Source organism: Leptosomus discolor, chromosome 3, assembly GCF_034619465.1.
Source record: "Leptosomus discolor isolate bLepDis1 chromosome 3, bLepDis1.hap2, whole genome shotgun sequence".
NCBI classification, from domain to species: Eukaryota; Metazoa; Chordata; class Aves; order Leptosomiformes; family Leptosomidae; genus Leptosomus; species Leptosomus discolor.
This window is the reverse complement of record NC_141393.1, coordinates 71,434,822-71,455,473: the sequence shown is the minus strand read 5'-3', so window position 1 is coordinate 71,455,473 and position 20,652 is coordinate 71,434,822. Positions and strand designations below refer to the sequence as shown.

At 50.0% G+C, this 20,652-nt stretch overlaps 1 protein-coding gene across 1 annotated transcript in view; it reads right to left on the bottom strand.

Moving 5' to 3' along the window:
- The window catches only part of MTA1 (metastasis associated 1), an 89,375-nt gene extending 77,846 nt beyond the window's left edge, over window positions 1-11,529 (bottom strand). Inside the window, exon 1 of the mRNA XM_086463050.1 lies at window positions 11,502-11,529. Within this exon, the coding sequence (XP_086319176.1) occupies window positions 11,502-11,529 (28 nt within the window). The remainder of the gene's footprint in view (window positions 1-11,501) is intronic.
- Window positions 11,530-20,652: the final 9,123 nt, after the last annotated feature.

The window sequence follows — 20,652 nt, the reverse complement described above, 5'->3', positions numbered from 1 at the left end:
TCACTTCGGAGTTTCCACAGCATGACTCCTCTGCTAGCTCCCATAGCTTTCCAGGTTCAGTAGATGTTGAGAGTTGGCCTCCACAGAGAGTTATATGAGCACACTCCCTCCAAAACAGTAGATATGTCTAGTTAATTATACACTGAAATTATATGTATAGAAGATGTTATTTTACCTAATTACAAAACAGCTTTGTAAATTTTTGTTTCTCCTATGAGACCAGCCCTTACAACGGAAAGTTGTAATGCTCCTGAAGGGCGTGCAGGCAGTCTAACAAGGGTACCTGTACAATCCTGAGCCTACAGGCATGTACTGGGTAGACAACATCCTAGATATTAAAAAATAAATAAATCATCCTAACACCCATGTGCCAAGCAAGCATACAGCCTCTCCAGATTCTATCAGCTCATATAATACACTGTAAAAACCTCTAAAAAATTAATTCAGAGATGTACGGATACACAGTACGTTCAGCTCAACTTCCCCTTTCCACCTCTTCTCCAAGAAAAACAACATGACTTGAAAGAACACTGGAGCTGTAAGGTGAAGAGTCTGGATACGTTGAAGGAAAGGACAACGCAGTTTCATTTAATAAACTAAAGCCTCTATAATGACAATCAAATTCCAAGCACGCATTTACACACATACACATGCAGAAGTGCCACTCAAGATTGCTTTGTACTAAAGGAAGTTCAGCCTCACATATTCAAAACGCATGGCAGAAGTCATGTTCTCAGTTTCATACCAGCTTCTACTCTTATTTTCAATAATAAAAGACAGAACAAGACGCCATTTCAGGCCCCAGCAGTGAGAAGGTAAAAAAGTGGCAAATTCCTAAACACACAAGTGAAAAACTCCTGTACTTTTTGCCAAATCCCCATGAAACATGCATCTGTACAAAAATGGGTAGAAGCTGATAATCAATACCATGCTTTAACCCAAGAGGCAGCATGCTTGTAAGAAATAGGTAGCTGATTTTCTTGAGTTGGTTAATTGATCTCTTTTTCTAACAACTACACTGTTATTCTAAAGGTGAGTTGCCCTGGAGAACGTATTCAAAGCCATGAACATGAAGCAGGAGGAACAGTCTTTTATCACCTCACCTTAAAAATACCAAAACTGTAAAACACTCAAGAAACAAGAATTATCTACAGATACATGTGGACAAAATGTTCACATTCCATTTTCTTCCAAATGTGCAGAACTTGTATCTAGAAAGGGACAGCCAAAAAACTTGCCTGTTTTGAGATGAAAATAATGTACTAGTTTTCCTGACTTGTCTCTAAAAATCCAGGTTCAATATCCCTCAAACCATAACCCTGAAGTAGAAGCAATTCATAGCAAGGTTCATGTAACAGGACTATAGATTATACACAGACCTATAAAAAAGCTGATACAAGCTTTAATCAGTGCAAGCTCTCCTAATGTAGTAAGAGATACTACAAAAAAAACCCTAAACATATAAACCCTAAACCAAACCTCTGAAGGACCTGTAGTGGTTACAAACAAAAACTAAAATATCTAACCACACAGAATCCTACACAGGCTAAGAAATACTCTCTACCTTTTGAGGGCAAAAAACCCATTTAAGTTAATGACATGCAACTCGCCTGGAAAACCAATGGTTGCTTGATCCAGTTTAAACTCTGAAACATTAAGGGATTTAGAACTTCCCAAAGGTTGTCTTTGTTTTCTATCACATCGGGGTGGGGGGGGAGGAAGACAAATTCCTGCCCAGCTACCTCATATCATTTTCTTGCCTGATTCTTAGTGAAACAAGGTTTATGCAACTCCATTATCCATGCATTAGTTCTTCCCTATTAACTCCTGAACCCTTGGTTTGATTTCAAATATTTCACAGAGGGACAGAAGTCTCAAAGATAATTAAGGTCTGATCACTGTTCCCTATCTTGAAAACAGAGATACTAAAACTACAAGCGAAAGGGAAAAAGGTAAGACAGACAACCAGAGGTATCAAATGGTTCCTATTTCAGAAACAATTAATAGACCAGATTTTAAAGCAAATCACTGGAGGTTCCACAGTGTTTGGGGGATTATCAGAAGTGCTTGCTTCCTTACACACCTCCCAACACTGCTATTGTCAGTGCTGCTCCAGGCAGGTCCTGGGCTCGATTAACTTCTGATTTGATCCATTATGACTATTTATGTTCCCAAAAGTTTACCCCCTCTGCCAGGGAAGCAGGCAGCTATTCTGCCTATCAGTAACAATCCAGAGACTCAAAATCATGGTTCTGGATGAGGCACAGAGTTCAGATAGTAGCTTTCCAGTAAAAGCACAAAATTAAACAGGAGTAGGCCTGGAAGGAGAACCACCACCTCAGAGAAGGAAGAACACAAATTTTAGATAAAGTCAATATCATTATTTCTGTTCCTCATAGCACTGTTGTCTGTTTTCAGTGTGCAGAAAATTGGTGGGGGGAAAAAGAACAACCAAACCAAAAACCCACAAAAGACAGCCATCAGCTGGTACTATTGAAAGAGGTTATAGGCATCAGCCATACTTTGCAGGTCGCTGTCTTAGATAAGAACTATGCCACATTGAAATACCTGTAAGCTGGCATCCCTAGTAGCAGTTAAGGCAGGGAGACTGTGTACAAACAAGACTTGAAAAGAGAATTTGTGAGAATCCTGGAAATAAAATTAAGCTTCCAAAGTACTACCCTGAGGATAAAGAAGCAATTCTGCCACTAGAAATCAATTATATGGCAGTACAAGGAAACCCATTTCAATTAATCCACTCCCAATATCCCAACTATAATTGAGGCACATTCGCATGCAGCGCTGACCCTTTCAGTTCACTAAGTCAGCTCCCTCCAGCTTCCTGCAGGACAAGCATCCACTAAGTATTCCTGGAGAACCACTTTTTCTTCTCTGTTTTACATCAGATTATGTAAAAGCATGATTCGAAGTCATCTCAACACAAAGACTGTTCTGCATTACCTCTTCTGCCACCTAGACCCCAAGGATGTAGCTATGCAGTATTTTCTGCAATAGCAAAGTTGTAAGCCTATGTAATTTCAGTTGTGCCAGTATAACTCTTTGTGGGGCAATGCCATGAACCAGCTCACGGAAATAGTCCAATCTTAAAAAAATAAAAACCTTTCCCCAAAGGTGGGTTGTAAGGGAAGACCAGAACGGTCCAATTTACAGCAGAGCCAGAGAAACACTCGAGCAGATGGAGAGACTAGTAAGAAGAAAACTCCTTAAATCACAGGGGAGTATTTAGGGGGGGGACACACATGGGAGAGGAGTATCCTCAAACTCCACCCTAACAATCTTCTCTAGCAACCAGGAGAATAGCCTGTTCCATTGCAATTCTCATTGCTAAGGACAGATAAGAAAAACATTATTTTCAAAAAGATACTTAGGGAGCGCAGAGGATGACAAGAAATCAGCTTCCACATTCCCTGCAAGGATCCCAAGGGTTACAAAACAAGAACCTCTGAAGTATTCAGACACCAAGGCTGGTATCACCCTCAAGAAATAAAAACAACAAAAAAGTTGTCGTTTTTTGTTTGGGTTTGTTTGTTTGTTTAAGAGCAATGTTCAACTTCAGTTAGTAAACGTGCATTAATGCTTAGGTCATGGTATGACAGTTATAGTAAGTGCAGGGTAGGTGTTTTCAGTGCCAGATTGAAAACATCATGGCTTCAAAATGTAAAACACGGATGAAGTGTAAACTCCTGCTGTAGTTTTGCAGATGTTTCTTCAAACAAGAGTGCCAGTGAAGCTGATTCATCCCCGCCCTCTCATACCACCCCCTCAAGTTGTGACAGCTTCTCCTTGGATGGGAGGAGGCAGGCACGGACAGGGTAAACCTGATTAGGAACTCACTCGGGTCAAAAAACTGTCTCCAAACCAAACCAATTCCCTGTTCTGCTTCACTGCACAGCCATGCAAAGCTCTGTAAGCCCAGCTAAGGAAGCAACGCAAGGACAGTAACAAATGTCTGCAAGCAGGCGCTGCTTAAATCAACACCGCTACCAAAAGAAACATCCACAGAAACTGTCTCAGTTGGCTGGTTCAAATTTGCTCAGATGTTGACAACTTAACTCTGTAAGGACAAGCTCTGTGCTAAATCAGGAATCATCTGCTCTCACCACACTAACTTTATGCTTGATCAAGTATCGTCTGTACTCCTACATCTTGCATAAAAGCATAAATCACCCGAATTAACCAGAGCACATCATGTCCAATTCAACAGAAACATTACCACGGGCCACATCTGACACAGTGCATGATTGGTGATCTGGCAATGCACAGAACCAGAGCTGTGAAAGCCCAGGCGCCACAAAGAATAAACAGCTTGCGAGTAACACACGTGTGAAAGACTGTGGAGAAGTCTACATTTTTTCTTTCGCTTGCAAACTCACTTTAAAGCTGCCAACTAATTTCTTTGGTTTACTTCATTGATCAATGTCAAGTAGAAATTATCTCAGGAACACTCTTCCTTCCTAAAGATGATCCAGCCAAAGAGCTGGAAAAGGAGACTCTGCATGGTTCCTTCTGGTCTGGGCTACACAGCCTGAAAGCTTCACTGGTACTTCACCAGTTCTTCCCCTGAAGGTGATTCATCTGCCTCCTCACTTCAGCAAGCAGAAACCAAGGTTTAGTTAGAAGTGATATACAAAAAACAAACAGATGTTTAATTCTGTACAAGACCATGAAGAAAACCTCATTCTTCAAGACTTAAGCCTTCCTTTATGGCTTAAGGGGATAACAAATTGAGGAAGCCTTCACACAAGACACACTGCTCACACTCACATGCCACAGGCAATGGAGATGTACTTAAAGGACAAGTCCTCACACTGCCAGTAAACTGATCACCCAAGATATGGATCAGGAGCTTTGCTTGAGGGGACTCCTCAATTCAGTCAGGCCTAAGTCTCATCCAGCCATTAGAGCTTGTAAATAAACACAAACATTTTGCATGGAGGTCAGGCTGAAACTTCAAGGGTTTTCTGTGAAGCAAACAAGTAAATCAGAAGTACGCAGGCTGTTGTCTTTACAGGCTGAGTTCTTGGCTGAGATAAGAACCATTTCCATCCGTCTTGGTCTTGAGGCATCAAATAGTGTTAAATCCACTAAGAATCTTCCAAAAACAACTGGTGTGCAAACAGCACAGGAGCAGCACGGGGGAGAAGACAAGGCATTTCCTGAAGCTTCCAAAAAGAACACTTTCTTCTTTAAATGCACCTTAGGCTTTACTGTATATTTAGAAAAAATTTGTGAAATATATGAACATAAAAAGTTTGCCAGCTATATTTCAAGCTTAAATTTTGTTATGTTTGAATAGCCAGCACCAACTCTGAGGACCCTGCAATGTATTAATCCGCAGAAACAGTTGTATCCCATATCCTACTGGACATGAGAAATTTGCCATCTGCAATGGAGAATAAATTAAATTATTCATCTAAGCACCAGGGTTCAACCCCCTTTGAAATGTGGCATAACAAAGTTCCTTTTAAAAGAAGGTTGTGTCTTTTTTAATGTGAAGAATTCCTCAATGCCTTTCCCTACTGAAACGCTTTCTTACACATTAAATAATTACAGCAGAAACTCATTAGTTCTTGTTAACAACAGACAGTCCAACAGACCAAATTTGGTTTTACAAGTAAAGAGGAGAGTAGGAATCATACCAGAGTTTTAAAAACACTTTGAAGCAGGGGCCTTTTTGTATATTAGATCTACGTCTGTGAGCACCAAGATACTAAAGACCTAGAACCGCAGTATCTTGCTTGGTGCAGAAGTAACACTAACTTGACAGATTACTTATTGACAGAAGATGTGCAGAACTATGAGGAGGCAACCTCCAACAATTCATACCCATGCTTTCAAGCAACCCCAAACTGCTCGGAGTAGTTTATAAATCCAAGTTAAAACAGTAACAGAAACCACCTTATTCTCTTCTCATCCTAGTGGGGAGAGATTAAGTACTCTTTATTATTTAAAGTTAGGATGTTTAAACATCAGAAGTTGCTTGAAAAGCAACAACTAGATGCAAGTGAAAGGAAAATATCTTACATCCCCCCAAATTCTCACTAGTTAAACAAAAGCATATGCTCAAAGAGTTTAGAAGTCCCTTTTCCACAACTTCTTATCAAGTGTCTTTTATTCACCGTCACTAAAAGGCAAAACACACAAGACTGACGGGCTCCTAGGGCCGACAAGGAGTAAACCAGCGTGCAGGCCCTGCCGAGGTGTAGCTCAGCTGCCCACCTAACCACAGCCACCCCCAGCTGCACCGCAGGCAGACGGTGTCCCCCACCCCAGCCCTCCCGGCAGGCTGCCCTGGCACAGCCTCCCACGCACCAGCCCAGGAACTTACTAACCCAGCAGAAAACCAGCTCCATCACTGTGCTGACTTTCTAACGGGCCAGCAACACCAATCTGGTCAAAGAGGCGGCCAAGAAAAACAAGAAAAGGCAGTAGGTGAGCACCACCCTGCTGGGGACAAGGAAGAGGGAAGCCAGATTTCCCCCTTTTGGCAGGAGGGAGCTTAGTGCTTTCACTCCATTTTGCCAGCTGCAAATGGCTTTACAGCTATTACAAATCCATGGGGCATGTATCTAAACAATTGTTACAGGTCTAGCCCCCAAACACACCCAAACTGGCTGAGGACACACGTGACGTTTCCCAATTAAAGGCTAATGAACACTGATGCAGTCCGATATGGGGGAGAGGGGGAAGGAAAGGAAGACTGTAAAATACAAACTTGCATAACTAGAAACAGTGAAAGGAAAAGATGAAGAAACTCACTGCCTAGCTGTTGCTGAACAGCGATAAGCTAGAAGTTGTCCTATATTTATTAGGGCAGACGACCGTAGAAACCTATCAGTAAGTTGCAAGAATAAACTCTCATTTTTATTATCTTTACTGGTTATTTGATACCTGTCTCCACTCAACCCACTCTCAGCTCAGGCTACCTTTAAATACTCCACTTCAGCTTAAAAGTTTATAAAGAAAATAAAAAAAACATAAACCCACAACAAACACAACCAAAAAATATCCCACAGTAATCCCTCCTGCAACCCAGAATACTTACACACTGCTAACAAAGCAGGGGGACAGGAGAGGGTTTACACATGTCCCTGCAGTTAAATTATCTGAATTACATGCTCCAGAGCTGGACTCAACAACATGCTTTTATGCAAGCCTCCTTAATAGCTCTGTACTTCAGTTCTGTACCAGGAAAAGTACAGAAAATTATTATTGACATCACCGTGATGTTAAGAGGACCAACATATCCATCTGCTCGCAGCTCTCTGGCAGCAGCATGGACATCAGGAGTCGTATGCCGCCAGGAGAGTCAGGATGCCAAATGGGGGTATGTAACAGGATGGGGGGCAGGTCAAACTGCGGTCCCCAGCCACGCATTAATAACACCCTATAATAACAGAGAGATGATGTCATGCTGCCATTCTTAAAAACTTTGGGGATGGCTACGCTGAAACAAGAAGTATGACTGCAGCACAGGCAGGCGTACCAACACCAGGTCTAATCTAGGGAGTCAGAATAACAGCACCAAGTAAGATGTGGAGCTTCAGTCTCCAGCACACTGGAATAAAGCTGCTGGGAATCTTGGGTACCCGTGCCAGGTGCTGTGGGGTCATAATTTCACTTTAATCGTGTTAGATACGGCTAGCACATACGTGCTTGACTGACCTGTGTGACCATACCTTCCAACGCCATTTAAACACACCTTAAACATACCACAGACTCAAAAGAGGTGATAATTTTGTAGCCTAGTATGCTCCCAAACAAGAGGATAACACTTAGAAGCCAAGAACACATAAAAGGCTTTTCATCTAAAAGCATAAACTGACATTTATTTCAGCAAAAGTGTTGGCTTCAGTACTTCTTCCTCCATCCTTCCTCTCCTTTCTTTCCCCATCCCCTTGTTCCGAGCCCTCCCACTGAGCCCATTCAGCTGTTCACACAGTCCCACAGTGAACCAGATCGGGTGGCTGATACAGATTAAAAATAATCCAGGAAAAAACAAAGGGTGAGGAGGAGGGAAGGTGGAAAAATTTAAGTTCCCCAAATCAGTGCAAGATGGAAATGCAAAAATCATTGTTTCACTGCATCAAGGGAATGCCACAGGGGCATAAACCTGCAGTGGGGCTCAATCCATTCCCGCTACTAAAGAAATATTTATCATACTAGTTAAACTCTCTTGGAGAAGGTGGAGACAGAATAGCTGTTGGAAAGTCTCTTGATACCAAGATGACCTGTTCTCTTCCAGGCGGCTGACACAGCACTCTCCTGAAAGCGGAGCCTGACACTAGCTTGAACAATGAACATCTCTCTCCCACATGCATTTTTTCATCAGAGGCCCCAAATTCCAGCTCAGAGGTCCCAAGCTTCTCAGATCTGGTGTTTATTCAACATTCCCATACGGTCTGCGATCGTGTAGACTGCCAGTCTGCTCCATGAAGTGGTGGGCCAGCCCATCATGACTCCTTCCAAGCAAAAGCAGCCCACTCTCCTAATGCTGCCATTTATTTCACGGCTGTATGGCAGCTGTTAAGAAAATCTTAACTTCTGCTACACTGGAGGCAGGCGATTCCAGGATTTCCTTCTGGACAACGAGCAAGATACTTCATTTTGGAATTTGACACCCTGGCATCTTCCCTACATGTTTAAAAAGTTTCACATCCCCCATGAACTGTGCTATCTTATGACAGTCCTATTTGTACTGGAAACCAACCCCCTCCCCAACAGAAATGTACCAGTAGAAAATCAGCAGCAACCAGGAGCACCAGTTGCTTTCTCTGAGCAACTCAATGCCACCCACCAGTCAACTTACCCACAGAGTCTTACAACTATTCAAGTGGTGGCTCCTAAAGCCCCCAGCACGCCCACTCTGCTACACAACACTGAGGAGAAGACTTGCATGCCACCTTCACCCCCATAGTGCAGGCTCCTCAGCTCCTTTCCCCAGGAACTACTGCATGTCAACACTAAAAGAGAGCAAGACACTTCAAGTCCTTTGGAAGAGCTGTCAACTACGCATTTAAAATCAATCTTTATCAGAGAAGCACAATCCACCTACTGGTTTCCGAAAACAAAAATTCACAGTGTTTCATGATTAGGCCAAAAGTGATGACCATCCTTTCTGAGTCTATGTATACTTCTAGGAGCATTATTGATCAATAGTGAGCAAGCTGCTTTTGGCAGCTGTTAGGTCTGGAGTTCATACGACACAATTCGGTAGCCACAAGAATAATAACAGATTATCTGCTGAATGTTTGTCTTCCAGTGGGAAGTGTATGAAATGACTATGCACAAATCCCATTCAGGATTTAATCCTGCCCTGGAGTTCACACGCAACTTCAGTGCACAAAACCATTAGTGGGAGATACCAGCATCAGAGGTCAGAAAGAATTCAATAATACAAACTCCTCCGGCTCAGGCTGAACACAGCACCCATACAGAAACAGCTGCATCCATCCATATGTTGATCTCGGTAATATGTTAAATCAAGACCTCATCCATATGTACAATAACAGAGCACTGTAACCTTGGCTATCAGCCAGCTGCCTTGCCCTCTGCCCAGAGAGGTTACAGAGCAAATCCTGGACAACATTTCCAAGTACCAGAAGGACAATAAGGTGGCCAAGACCAGCCAAAATGTATATACCAAAGGCAAATCACGCCTGGCTAACCTGATTCCCCTTCTGGGATGAAAAGACTGTCTCTCTGGCTGACAGGAGGGAGAGCAGGGGGTGTTGGACACCCTGACTTTGTTATGTCAAAGACCATGCCAAGCCTCCCATGGCATCCTTCAAACCAAAGTGCTGCTGCAGTACACGTTTTGCTATACAAAATACTAGAGACGACAACCCACACAAGACCGGTGCCTATAACTTTAAATGCCAAGCAATAATTTCCAGGAAATAATTCCCTTTGCAAGTCACACCAGGAACCGAGCTGTAAATTTCCACAACTCATCTTGCCCTTCATCTTTCTACTTTCAGCATCTCCAAACCAACATAACGCTACACACACACCATCAGCTTGTAGCAAACCCAGAAACAAAGCCGGGACAGCCAAGAGGCACACCTCATCCCTCTATGAAACCAAGTGCAACCAAAAAAAAAAAAAAAAAAAAAAAAAGTACTAACACGACAAAAGAAGTGACATTTTTCAGAGCACAAAGTAAGAGTAGGCCAGAAAAGCGGAAAGAACAGAAAGTAGTTGTTAATGGAGAGCAGCCAGACAGGATAGCTTGGACACCTTTACTATATTTTTTCCCTTGTTTACTTTACTCTGGTTTTACAGAAGTCCACAAGAAATAGGGTGTTTTGAAAAGGAGGGAACCCCACAAAAAGATCTTCCCACACGTCCTACAGTTTTGGGGAGAAAGAAGCTCCGCAGGACAGCTTTTATGAAGGAAAATGGCTGAACGTAAATTCATGCCAGACCATCCTCAGTTTATACTCCATAAAATGCAATCCCAAACCCCGTTGCCTCTCCTTTCTCTTCACGTGAGTCAAAACAAAGACAATCAGACAGGAGCACAACCCTGAATAGAAGACTAATGGGAAAGCACACAACAAAACTGCAAGAGTAGAAGGGGAGGCCAAGATCTGCAGGACGTGCCTCATGCCAGTCCCCTGGTCTACCACCAGTCTTTGCCCATCTTTGTGCTCCTTATCGCAGCAACTCCTCCTTGGTCCCCACCCCTAAACCTCGCATGACCCCCATCTAAGCAGCCGCTCCACCCCAGGCCCCATCCCAGGGCCCGTCCCGACTCTGCTCCCCCACGGCCTCCCCGCTCTCGCTTTCCTGCGCTGCCCCAGCCCCGCTAACCCATCTCGCCCTGACCATGCCTCAGGCCCGGACCTGCCCTCTGCTCCCCTCTGCCCAAGCCCCCCCCCGAGGACCCACAGCCCCGCACCTCACACGCCCCGTCTCCCTGCATCCCCGAGCCCCAAACAGGGGGCCCCCATGAGGCTGGTCCCCACCCCTTACCTCTCACCTAAGCCGCCCCACCTCCCCGGCTCACCTAACCCCGAGCACACCACACCGCCTCGCCCCGCTCCTCGCCCTACAGCCCACACAAGGGCTCCCCGCGGCAGCCCTTCACCCCGTTTAACCCCACACCAGGCCTCCCCTCACCCGCCGCCGCCCCCTCCCCACAGCTCACCAGGCCCCTGCCCCGCTCCCGCCCCACACGCCTCACCCGCCCCGGCCTCCGGCTGCCCCCCCCGACGGCCCCCAGGCCCCGCCAGCCTCCCTCCCGGGTTGCCCCCCGGCTGCCAGCCCGCCCCAGGCGCTGCCTCAACCCCGGTCCCCCGCCCGCCCCGCCACCCTCCCGCCGCCCCGCCGGGCCGCCGCCCCGCCCCGGGCCTGCCCCGCCGCCGCGGCCCGCCGGGCCCCCGAGGCGCCGCTCGCACGCGGGAGGGAGCGAAGGGAGGGAGGCGCGACGAGGCCGGGCCGAGCCGCGGCGGGGCCGGGACCCCGGGGGCGCTTACCTCCGACCCGGTACATGTTGGCGGCCATGCCCGGGACGGGGCCGGGTGCGGGGCGCGGGCCGCTCCCGCCGCCGCCGCCTCCAGGTGCCGGATCCGCTGGAAAATGGAGGCTGGAGCGGCCGGGCGGGGGAGGGGAGCGGGTGAATTAAAGGGGCCGCGCCGGCTGCCGCCCGGCCGACAGAGAGGGAGGGAGGGAGGCGGAGGGCGGGGCGGCGGCGGGCCGGGGGCGGCGGGCCCGGGCGAAGAGGGGCCCGGTGGTGGCGGGAGGGAGGGGGAAGGAGCCGGCCCCGCCACCCCGCCTGCAGCGCTGAAGGGCGGCGCTGCGCGGCCTGCGCCCGGCGGGAGGGGAGGGGAGGGGAGGGGAGGGGAGCGGAGCGGGCCTGCCGGCGGGCAGCGCCGCCCGCCCCTCACACACGCACACACATAGAGACACACACAGGGCCTGTCCTCACGTACAGCCCGACACACACACAGAGGCGCGGGCACCAGCTGTGCTCGCACACATCTGCCTGTACGCACAGCTCTCCTCACACGTACATCTGCCTGTACCCGCACGCAGCCTTCCTCACAGCACCCCACCTGTACACACAGCCCTACACACGCATTCCGCCTGTGCTCACAGCCCTCCTCACACATACACTGGGGATACTCACACCCCTCCTCACCACACCCCCCCCCCCCCATTACTTACACAGATCCTTCCTCACGTACACACCCCATTTTTACAGCCCTTCTCACACACGCACCACCTGTATCCACACACAGCCTCCATGTCCAGGCAGCGCCTGTGCTTGTGGACAGCCTTCACTGCCTGTCCTCGCACACCCAGTCTTCCTCACACACACCTAGCCACTGTAGACCATCCCCACCCCAGGCAGGAACAACAGGCTGCTCCGTGGATGCAGCTGTCCTTGCGCACACCCACAGCCTGCTCACACCACGTGAGACACCCCTACACACCTGTACCTCATCCATATGCTGCTTGCCCCCCATATACACCCCTCCAACCCTACACATGCACATGGGAGTCCCATGCCCTACACACACCTCCTACTCTCACACCCCCACCCTTCCTACACCCACTCCCTCGGATCCCTGCAATGGTGAGAGGCTGCCTGGCCTGTCCCCTCCACACTTGTGTCACCTGCTGCCGCACCAGGGTTTTCCCCCTCCTCAAGTGTCAGCCTAAGAGGTGAAACGTAGGTGACAGCTTTATTTTTCCCTTGCCCACTGACCTGGGGGGGGTGTCACTAGTCCTCAGCATAGCAGGGGCTGCACCCAGCAGGTACATCCCTTCACACATGCACAGCTCCTCTCCAGGTGTCTCCTCAGCAGCCCTGCAGTGGTTACATGGTTGTTGAACAGTTGCTGGCTCCAGATCGCTCTGCAAAACTTGCACATTGCCATGGCCATTTCCTCTCCTACAGGAAGTGACAGGCTGACGCCAAAAAACACCCCAAGAAAACACAATTCTTTGGTATATAACACCTATGCAGCAGGTCTCCCAGCAAGGGCTGACAAAATACAGCAGAGCAGGTGATGGGCCATCCTCCCTGAGGACTTGTCCATGCGTGTGGCCAAGGCCAGATGATGAACACCAAGGGAGAGCTACACCTCCGACAGTCAGCGCAGGTGGACCCAGGGCACTGCCAGCCTTTCAGGCACGGCAGGATGACTACACTCACACCCCAGCTCCAGCACAGAGCTGGAGAATCACCTGGTGTTGCCTGAGCCAGGTGTCAGCCCAAGACCCCTCCTTGCAGTCAGACAGGTCATGATGGCCAAAAAATACCTGTCATGAAACTCCTTGCTGGAGTAAGTGCTTAATGGCACAGTCATACCCTTCACCAGGGCTGGGCATGGCCGCTGCCTGTGCTCTCAACCCTGGTTCTCGAAGTCTTGAAACAGCTACACAGGACTGCCCAAAACCTTGCTATCTGCCAAAAGACATCTATTTTAACAAAAGCCCCATTCTTTTCCAAATTTGCTTTATGTGTTAGAAAAAAACCCCACCCAAATCTCTGACAGTCCTCAGACAGTAGGGCACAGGGCTCTGCTTTCATGTTTCCAGTGCATGCAAAGGGCATGGCTAAGCAAGGAAAACACTCCTAGGGGGTGAAAATTGGTCAGCCAAAAGGTTCAATGTGCCGGGCGGCACCATTGTGATATTTCTTCCTTTCCAAGGCGGCTGGGGGAACATGTGCCTGCACAGCCGTTGGGGACACTGCAGGACGCGAGGGCTGGCTCTCCCCAGGCTGCTTCTGCAACTGTTCTTCAGAGCAGAAAATAATTCAGTAGGACACGGAAAAATTATCCAGAATAAATATTTACAAATCACATCATGGGGCACTCGGCAGTTGCACATGAAGAAGCAAACGGTCACGTGGCATTGACTGCTCTTTCCAGATGCTAAATTGTGCTTTAAACGATAGCAGCAAAAGCATGTCGGAACTTCCCCGCTGTTCCTCTTCCAGGTTAAGCAATAGCTGTGGTCACTGCCGGGGCGTTGTGCAATGGGAGGGAGGGGAGCTGGCTCCAACAGCCTGGGAAGGAGCGGGCTCTTGCAATGCCCCATCTCCCACCACCAAACCCCGCTCCCATGGGTGCCACCGATTCCCACCGTGGCAACCCCAGTCCTTCCAGAAGGGTTTTGGTGTATCCTGACAGGGCATCGCTTGCATCTGATGCCTCTCACGTGGCAGTGAGGGTGCAGCTCCGCTCAGAAAGGCCAAGACCTGCAAAAGGAAGACACCGGCGCTTTGAGTGCCCAGTTCGAGGCTGCCTGGCTGAAACCAGTTTGTCCCAGCACGCGTGGGTGAGAGAGGCTCTCTAGCCCCATTGCACGCAACCTGGCACACCGCGGCCCTGAACCATCCTTGCTCCACCCAGCTCTAATTTCCTTCTTCTCCCAGAAGACAGGAGAGTGTGCCATGGCCCCACCAGGGATTTTGGCTTGGTGGGGAGAGCTCACACATGCTCCCCAGTGATGTGGGCCTGGCCTTCTTCTCCCCTTGCCACCACCTGAGTCTTCCGACCACTCCAGTCCCACCTGCTTGCACCCTCCTTCCTCTGCAGAGATGAGCTCCTCCGTTGACTCCAAAAGGCAAAGCTCAGGCTGAGCCTCTTCCACACAGCTGGGCCCTCAGTGTGCAGGTTTACAGCTGAACTCATGCAAAAAATACATAGCCAAAACACAGCCTTCACCCACTTGTCTACCTTAGCTGCCCCACAGTGCTTCCCCCATCTCACCAGCAGCCAGGCTCCCTCCACGGCTTTTGGTGCTGTTCTCCGCACTCAGGAATCCCGAATTTGCCCCCTCATGAGCTACGTACCTTCTTCCTGCCTGCGGAGCTATCCAAGCCCTGCTCAGTGCCACCTGCGTGGGACAAGTCCCCTCCTTCAGCAGAGGGCTCAGGCCATCAACACGCCTGCCAGCCTGACCAGGCCACGCGGAGAGGCTGGGACATCCATCGAGACCTGTGTGCTTTGAGAGCAGCCTGGCCCGCTGCGAGGAGCAACCTTCACCTCCAGCTCCTTGCTCCATCAGCAGCCACCGCTCCTGCTCCTACCCGCGGCCAGGGGGAGCACAGGGATACAGGCTGCTCTGGATCGGCTGCTGGAGCTCCCACTGCTGCCTCCAATGTGCTCTATCCTGGGGACCATGCTCATGGGCCCTTTTCCCAAAATTTCTTCACCTTTCTGCCTCAAAACAGCTGCTTAGCTCTTCACTCTCCTCCTTCTCTCCCCCTTCCCACTTCCCCAGCACCAAGCCCAGGTGCTTGCTGCCTCACCCGGTCACTCTGCCACTGCTCTCCCAGGAGCACACACAGCTTCAGGCTACTGCAGCCTCAGTCTTCTGCCCTCCTCCCCCCCCCCTTGGTACCCTAACACCACTCAGTCCATCCCACGCAGCCCCCAGACCAGAAATGGGCACCAACCTGGTCCCTTCTTGCTGTGAGAGGGTGATGACCGGGTGCTAAAGAGGGCTGTCAGATCCAGGAGAGCTGCAGGAGGTGAAAAGGTCCCTCTGGGAGAGGATGCATCAGGGGCAGGGGAGAGGGCAGCAGGAGGGCTCAGTGCCAGGGAGGACATGCTGATCCACCAGCTCCGCCCTGGAAGTGCTGCCGGGCAGCTGGATAAATAACGCAAGAGATCCCACCATGCCAGACAGCCATGCTGCTGTCTCCTACTGGAGACATCTGCCCCAGTCATGGCAAAGCAGCCCCTGCTGAGAGACAACTCAAGGGACGGGTGTGTGCTTTCATGTCCAGTTTTATTAGTGTTGCATTAGTACCATAAAATAGTTGACGAGGTCGAGCACGTTGCAGTTTGTTCCAAAAAAAAGGCTATTTACATTTAATCTGTCTTCATTAAAAAAAAAACCTAGAACCCAAACAATACAACAATGAAACAGATGGACAACTCAGGAATCTACAAAGTGGTAATGTCCCCTCGTACGCTGCAGTCCGGAGAAGGCTGGCAGCACGCAGCCCCGGTACCCATGCTCGCAAGGCGCTTCCCCATGGCCACAGCATGTACACAACTGGGCAGACAATGCCCTGGCAACCCTCCGGCCAAGGTGCAAAGCAGCAGCTGACTGGATGTGGCCCCATATTGGTGCTCTTCCATAAGAGCAGCAGGACCTGCTGCTTTCCAAGTTGGCATGTCCTCTTCTCCCCAAGTCTGTCCCAAAGCAGCTGAGTGACTGGGCAGGAGCCAGCCCTACCAGGAGCATCTCCAATGAGAAATCCACTAAAGAGGCTCCAGAAAACCTCCAGGAGATGCTGCTGCTCATTCCTGGCCTCCTCCCTGCCAGATAAACTCAGAAGGAGTGTCACACTAGAATGCCACCACATAGCTATCTGCCAAGACTGAGACCCCCTGAACGAAGGGGACAGAGGCACCACATCCAACCTAGTTTCAAGAAAGCTCCAGGGCCCCCAGCCCTTTACCACTGCATGGCTGGACCGGCCTAATCCCAGCCTTCCCAATCCCTCAGCACACCAAGCAGCAGCAGAAGGCCACCAGCTCTGCTCCCTCTCACCAGGATTTTCTTCTTAAACTTGTAGGTGCTAAGTGCAATGCCCTGCACCCCAGCTCTCCAGTGCTCCCTCCAGCACACGCTGCTGGTGAGAAACATGACAGGTTAAGCACGAATTCTTGGCTGAGTTCGATGATGGAAAGCAAACAAGCACATCTCCTCCAGCCCCAGAAACCTCCCAGCCACCTACCCCTGCCCTCTCTGCAGGATAAAGCCACAAGCACATGCTAATTAAAGCAGTGAAACACAGCCAAAGAGACAGCGGCTCTCCCCAAACTCATGTGTAATTAAGGAGGACTCTGCAGTTACCGCTGAGATGTGAACAGTAACAATTGGACTGGATGGAAACTGCAACGCTGAGCTAAAACAGCCGCTCAAGATGTCCACAAAGTCACCAGCACCCCAGGACAGCCAGCCCTGATCCGATGCTGGCAGGGCCGAGGTCCAGCCTTTGTCTCCAGGAAACTCAACCCGGAGGACCAGGGAGCAAGCACTCAAGGTGCAACGCGACGCCGCCACAAAACCCTTCCATCTTTCATCTGCTCACCAGCGCTGTTAAACTAGGTCAGTGTCGCACAGCCCAGCGCAGCGGTGAGCCCGTTCCTGAGACCTCACCTCCGAGCGAGGCAGGGGCCCTTTGCCCAAAACCAGCTGGAAAAGAAACTGGCTGCTTTGAGAAGCCACAGCCGGGGGAGTGGGAGATAAGAGCTCTGTGGGGAGCGCCGAGACACAAAGGGACAGGGAGACCAGGGGGCACTGCCTTCAAAGCACCTCCCAGCCAGAGATCAGCTCAAATGCTGCCTGCTCCAGCTCCTGCCTTCACTGCCAGACTGCATGGCTCCAAAGCAAGCCCTGTCTAATGCAGGCAGGCGAGATAACACCACTGCGTTCCTTCATGCAGGTTGCACCTTTCTCACCAAAGCTCTCAAGAGCCAAAGGCAGAGCAGTGCTGTTTCTGCTCCAAGCCATCCGTCTGCACTCACCAACTTGCACACAACCACGCTGGTGCAGCTCTGCAGGCACAGGCCCATCGCTGCACCAGTGGCTCTCCCTGTCCCCACAGCAGGGATCCCTCTGGCCGCCGGGGCTTGCTCATGGCAGGGTCCCCCAGGAAACTATTGGGGAAGCTGGGAGGGTGGGAGACCTGAGATCAGTCACTCGTTCATGTCACCAGGTGCAAAACCCCTTCCCAAAATGGTCTGAGCCACATGCGTGCTTTGACACTCATTTTCCTTAGAGACAGAAACCTGATTCTCCTCCAGTCAGGGACAGAAACAGCTGCACAAAGTAGCTCCACAAGATACAAGAGAAACAACAGAAGCACAATGCCCTGATGGGAGCAGCACCACCAAATTCACATGCCAGTCCTTGCCTCCGAGGCTGGGAAATACCACAGCCACCCCCTGGGCACACAGCTGCCCACGGGCAGGCCCAGCCTGCCACTGCTGGACTCCGGGAGGACAAGGCTGAGAAGCCAGGATGTCTCCTTGCACGGAAGAGGCATGTCAGAGCACCAGCAGCTTTCCACAGGGGAGAAACCCCGCAGAAACGCAAGTCCTCAGGTCTTGGACGTACAGAGAGTTTCCTGGTGAATTCGCTTGTATAAAGTTAGAACAAAACACAAACCAACATGAAATGCAACGAGCAGAAGTGTTTCTCTCACACATACACACACACACACACACAGAGTAGAGCAGGGCAACACACATTTGATAGGCAGGACCTTGGAAATCCTGTCCTAGCTACCATTTGATTCTTTACAGTAGGTTGAAATACAAAGAGGAGCACAGTGATGGTTCCCCCCTCACCCCCCCAGTAAACAAAGTTATTGCAGTCATTCAGTCCACCCCACTTCTGCAGCAATAACATGGCTCCAGCATCAAGAGCTGCCCAGGCTGCGTGCAGCTCCTGACGCTGGAACCCAGCCCGATCACTCTTGTCACACCAGCGTGAGACTCGAGGAAGAAATCACACACTGACTAATTTCCTTTAAAAAGAGCTCTTTTCTTGATGCAACAGCCTCAATAAAGAAAAAGAAGTGATGTGCTTATACATCATCTCCCACGCTACTGCTGCTAGGCAACACTATACAGTCCCAGAGCATCAGCTCAGGTCAACCGAAAATGCATGAACTGATGGACATGACAACATTCAAATTACCGCCGAGCTCCTGCCACAGCCAAGAGCTAGCAGACGGCAGGCAGACCTGCCCGTGGGACTGTGGGCAGAAACACAGTATTGCAACTAGACAATATGTCCTTCCCAGCAGTGTGCCACTGGGCATGGGACCATGTCCTCCGTCCCCTGTGTGTTTGAAGGGAATACCCAGTCCCTGGCCAAGTAGGTTGCACTTGTGCTGGGAAAGGGTTTAATGAAATCAGAGTCGGTGAAGAAGCCTGCGCTGCGAGATGCAAAAAGCACTAGATCCAGCAGGGATCACGCTCTTGCCTAATAACGCCTTGCTCCCCATCAGCAGGAGAGGGCCTAACAGAGCACACCACCACTACCCTGCCCAAAAGAACCTGGGCAGTCCCTGTGTAGAACGCAACCTGCCAAGCAGGGCTAAGCAGGTTGCCCAAGCCTTTAAAAACCCAAGGGTAAGGGATCAGACACAAAAAAAAAAAAAAAAAAGGTTCAAAAGCATCACTGCCCTCAGAAGGTGCCTTCTGGAAATGCTCTCAGATCCTGGCCTGCCCACAACGGTGGGACCCAAAAGGACCCCATGAAAAACTTCAGTCCCTTACCCTGAAATGCCAGAGATGCCTGTTCTTCCACACACTCTGCTCCCCAAACCTCACCCACCACCTGCTCCCAGTCCCTCCCAGGCGTGCCTTGGGAAGCCTGGAGAGCAAAAGGCCACATCTGCAGCACCCAGAGCTGCTCAGACCTGTGGCTTGTTACACTATCTCCTTGTAAGATCATCTCCTTGCCCTGGTGCCCCAAGCATCCCTAGCAGTAGCAAGGTGCACGAAGTAAACAGAAGTGCAGCCGGAGCCAAGACAACAGTGCAAGGCACCCAAAAACCTCACACCTCCACCTCACAGGACATCTTGCTGCCCAAGGTGGACAGAGAACTTGGCTGGCTTCATCCTCTCTCATGTCCCAGCTACAGCTTCCACTGCACCTTGGGACTGAACCCCCTAGCAAAGCCTCAACCCATAGGCAATGCTGTCCCAGGGCAAAAGCACATCCTCCTGGGGAAGGGATGCAATCCACAGAGAAATGCCCATGGGGAGGAATACTCTGAAAGTAGAAGGTAAGGACAACGTCTATCTACAGAGCAACTGTGGGAGGCTGCCTACCCCCAGCACACTTTCGTTACAGTCTCTCAGTCCCTATGAGGAGAGGTCCTGGGTAGTTCAAGGGCACGGTGAAAACGCACTCCTGCAGCGGCCCTGATGCCAGGCAGCCTGCACCCAGCCTGAGGAGGTGCAGGAGGGAGATGGCAGCAGGCTCTGGGGAGCACAGTGCAGTCAGGGCAGGACAAAGGCAGCAGATAAAGCAGCCCACGCTACCTCACGTGTGCGGTTTGACAGATGGACGGGAAGGCAGCTGGACATGCAGAGTGCCTGGCTGGCTCTCAGTCCAGCCACTACAGTGATGCATCGCTTCACAGACAACGGCTCATCTTCCTGGGTTTGTTTTTTTGGCAACTTAATTTTTTTCTTTTTTGCTCTTATTTTTTGTTTTTATTTTAGGTTTTTTTTTTTTAGAAAGCATTAAAAAAAATCTGCAGCTGTTAAAAAAAATCCTTTCCCTTTAGAGGCTGGACGAGGTTTTATTGACAGGTAAATAATTGGTGTGAGTATGTAAATAGCAGCGACCCCACTGACGCGGCATCCCTCAGCAGCACAGCCAGCTGCGGGGACATTGTGACTGGCTCGGTTTGGTCACTGTCACAGACCTGGGACACTGGAGTTTCCTTACACCTAACGTTTCCCTAATTCCTGTTCCTGCCCAACCCTCCTCAGGCATTGCTTCAGCACAAACACCTGCCCATTCCCATGGCAGACTCCACACTCTGAAGGGGATCTCCTCTCCAGACCTCCCTAGCTACACAAGTGGTTTGTTTTTCAAACCGGGCAGCTGAACTCCCTCCAGACTCGCTGA